At 57.4% G+C, this 3521-nt stretch overlaps 1 protein-coding gene across 1 annotated transcript; it reads left to right on the plus strand.

The window, feature by feature from the left end:
* Window positions 1-108: 108 nt before the first annotated feature.
* On the plus strand, window positions 109-3042 carry CISD3 (CDGSH iron sulfur domain 3). The gene is made up of 4 exons (XM_002695950.6): window positions 109-196; window positions 529-564; window positions 1139-1258; window positions 2709-3042. Exons 1-4 carry the CDS (start codon window positions 149-151, stop codon window positions 2886-2888), a joined length of 384 nt encoding a protein of 127 aa, XP_002695996.1. The 5' UTR covers window positions 109-148; the 3' UTR covers window positions 2889-3042.
* The last annotated feature ends 479 nt before the right edge of the window (window positions 3043-3521 follow it).

Here is a 3521-nt window from a genome sequence, read left to right on the forward strand (position 1 = left end):
CCCGTGCAGGCCCGCGGCCCGCACCGCGCGAACCCCGCGGCGTCTTCCGGGCCGAGGCGGGGCTGGGCTGGAGGGAGGCGGGGAAGCGGGAAGGTGACCGGGGCGCGAGGCGGAGCCGGCGCGGCGCGGTGGTGGCAGCGGGCCTGCCATGGGCTCTGTGCGCGGCGTGGGGACTCTCGTGCGGCCGGCGGCCTGGGTGAGCACCCGCGCGGCCGGGCCCCCTCCCCTGTCCTGCGCTCCACCGTCCTCCGCTCATCGCCCCGCCTCTCCGAGCCGGCCCCTAGGCTGAGCTTACCCCAAACCCCTGCGTCGCCTGGTGCTTCGCAGCCGTCCCTGAGCGCCCGTTGGGTGCCGGCTCCTCCCCCAGCAACTCCCGTTCCTCTCTCGGGGGCCCTTATTACCTTCGTACTACTAATGCGCGCCTAAGCCCTGCGGTCTCTTCCCTCCCTCTGGAAGTCTTCGGCTTTCCATTGACTTTATTTTCCTGTTTCCAAATCACCGCCCCGCGGATGCCTACTTGCCTTGCAGACGCTGAACCAGAGACGGGACATCACCTCCTGGCTGGTAAGCCCTACGCCCCCAACTCCGCCCTGTTTCCCCTTCCCTCCACCGGAGTCCCCCAGGCCCAGAGAGACCACCGAGGTAGAGACCAGAGGAGGAAACCAGAATAGGTCAGCCCTGCTTTGTAAACTCCAGCCTGAGACTCCCTTGTCTATCTATGGTCACCTCGCCCTGGCTCAGAGGAGATGGGGTGACCCGAGGGCAGAGGATGGGGAGCAGGCTTCTGCATGAGGGACCCTGGTGCCTGATAAACCGAATCCCAGGTGCCATTGGCTCGCCAAGGCTGGCAGGATCCTGGCCCTCCACCCCTGGCACCAGGGTGAGAGCCAGGGCTTGAAGGGAAAGCCTGGACCCTGAAACATATGTGGTTTCGTAGCCTTGAAATCTCTTCCCTATCCTGAGCTTGGGGGGCCTCACGGTGGTTGGGGGTGGGGCATGGTCCTTGCAGGGTGGAGTCAGATCAGCCTCATGCAGAGAAAGCCTGTCACCAGCCAGGGCCCTGGGAAAGCTGGACATGGCCACAGGCAAGAAAAGTGCTTCCAGGGCATGTGCTGACCTTTCATCTTCCCTGCCACAGGCCCGATGGTTCCCCAAAACCCCAGCCAAGTCCGTGGTGGCCCTAAAAACACCTATCAAGGTGGAGCTGGTGGCTGGGAAAACCTACAGGTGGTGTGTGTGTGGCCGCAGCAAAAAGCAGGTGAGAGACCTGTATCCCCCTCCCCGTTGACATATCACATCTGTGGTTTGGGGACACCATGTGTGGCCCAGGAACTCCCCTTCAAGACATTCCTTTTTCCCATATATACCTGAGGGATCACAAGGGTGTGGGTGGGGATATTCTTGGGCCAGCCCTGAGCTCCCAGTTCTCTGCATCCAGCCTTCAAGATGGAGACAAAGAGAGAGAAACTGAGTCCTGGGGCAGGTGGGTGGGGCCAGAGTTCTGTCCTCTTCAGAAGCTCCCAGCTCTGCCCAGAAAGGCTTGCCTGCCTCTCTCTCTCCCCTCTTTCCTTCTTCCTGGGAAGCATCTGGGTTCCCAGGCCTCAGACCTCAACATCAGGAAGACTCTGAGCAGCTTCTCTGTCCCCGAGTATGCCCCTTCCTGGCGTCTGCTCCTGAAAACTCTCCCTTTTTCAGTTTCTGTGACTTCCCTGGTTTCTTGTTGTCCTGTCATTCTGGCTGCCTGCTCCCCTCTCCTGTCCCAGGAGCCTTCCATCCCTTAGGAACCTGCCCCACATTCTTAGCCTCTGGGCCCCTTTCCTTCCTGAGCTGGCTCAGAACTGGCTCAGAACTCCAAACCGCATGATGTGGTGTCTGTCAGCAGCCCAGGGCCCGAAGTCCTGCTTTGCTACCGATTTGCTCATGAGCATGGCGCTCTGCTGCCTGCCAGTGAGTCCTGGCACTGGCGGGCCCTTTGTGTCTCTCTGCCTCTTGCCCTCTGGGGCCAGTTTGCTGACTTTTATCTGCACACTTCCCCCATCCACCCTCCTACCCCACCCTCACTCAAGGGCAAGAGGCTTGGCTCCAGCTCTGCCACTCAGTAGCAAACCACCTGTCTGGGCCTGTTTCCATTACCCAGGCTGTGTAGGAACACCTTCTGGGGTGAAAGGGCATAGATGCTCACAGCAGGCAGCCAGTTTGCTGTCGGACCTCACCTTCTCCCCTTCCTTCCACCCCCCTCCCGGCAACATCCACTCCCCATGAACATGCCCAGTTGTTTGTTGGAGCCAAACAAAATTGATGTCCAGTCTTAAAGGCCACTCAGAGAAGTTCGTACCTTAAGAACATGGGAAAGGAAATGAATGTCATGAACCAACGAAGACTCGGAGCCATTAAAAAAACCCAAAAAACCATTATCAGTATAAAAGTTGCTGATACATAAGGTATCATTTCGAAATACCATTTTGCTTTGATAATTCTCTTTTTGGGTCCCCCAGAAACTATTCCTGTAAGGACATATGTACTGAACACTTTCTACTGGCAGAGTGCATGATAAACCTTTATGCATTTTATTTTCTTGAAATTACTCTGATTACTGTCACATTACAGATGACAAAAGTTGGTCAGTGTCACTCAGCTGTGTCCCTACCAGCACTGCCCTGCCCCAGCAGGTAGGGTTGGGTCTCTCTGACTTTTCTTTTCCTTACTAGCCCTTCTGTGATGGCTCCCACTTCTTCAAACGCACTGGCCTATCCCCACTGAAGTTCAAGGCCCAGGAGACCCGCACAGTGGCGCTCTGTACCTGCAAGGCAACCCAGAAGCCCCCATACTGTGATGGTACCCACAGGAGTGAACAGGTGCAGAAGGCAGAACTGGGCTCCTCACTCTGAGGGGTGGCTCACCCCAGGGATCCCAGCCCCCACAGCTGGTTTGTGAAGGGCTTGCTCCGATAAGCCAAGGTCTCCAATCTGGCGCAGCTGGGAATAGGCCCTGGCTTTGATGCCTGCCGGTGAAGATGCCATTAAAGAGACCTGCTAGCCCAGAGTGGTGTTCTTGTGGTCACAGGTATGAGGGACAAGACCTATCCCCCTCCGGGATCTTAACCTGGGCTGGGGACACCAGACTGGCTGCAGGGAGGGAACAATTAAGGTCCCTTCCATATGGGGTCCCCCAAAGCAAGATGACCCACTCTAGTACTCTTGCCTGGAAAATCCCATGGACAGAGGAGCCTGGTAGGCTGCAGTCCATGGGGTCGCAAAGAGTCGGATGTGACTGAGCGACTTCACTTTCACTTTTCACTTTCATGCATTGGAGAAGGAAATGGCAACCCACTCCAGTGTTCTTGCCTGGAGAGTCCCAGGGACAGGGGAGCCTGGTGGGCTGCTGTCTATGGGGTTGCACAGAGTCGGACACGACTGAAGCGACTTAGCAGCAACAGCAAAGCAGGATGAGCCCAGAGACTAGAGTAGGCCAGAGGACCCCGCCCACCCTTCCTGTCCTTTCTGTCCCAAAGAACTACAGGC

This window comes from Bos taurus, chromosome 19, assembly GCF_002263795.3.
Source record: "Bos taurus isolate L1 Dominette 01449 registration number 42190680 breed Hereford chromosome 19, ARS-UCD2.0, whole genome shotgun sequence".
In the NCBI taxonomy this organism is placed as follows: Eukaryota; Metazoa; Chordata; class Mammalia; order Artiodactyla; family Bovidae; genus Bos; species Bos taurus.

Bases quoted from the DNA above. Each gene is read 5' to 3' on its own strand.
- CISD3 (XM_002695950.6), top strand. From the start codon at position 149: ATGGGCTCTGTGCGCGGCGTGGGGACTCTCGTGCGGCCGGCGGCCTGG. The intron at 197-528 runs GTGAGCACCCGC...CTTGCCTTGCAG, and splicing joins TCGTGCGGCCGGCGGCCTGG to ACGCTGAACCAGAGACGGGA. The intron at 565-1,138 runs GTAAGCCCTACG...TCCCTGCCACAG, and splicing joins GGGACATCACCTCCTGGCTG to GCCCGATGGTTCCCCAAAAC.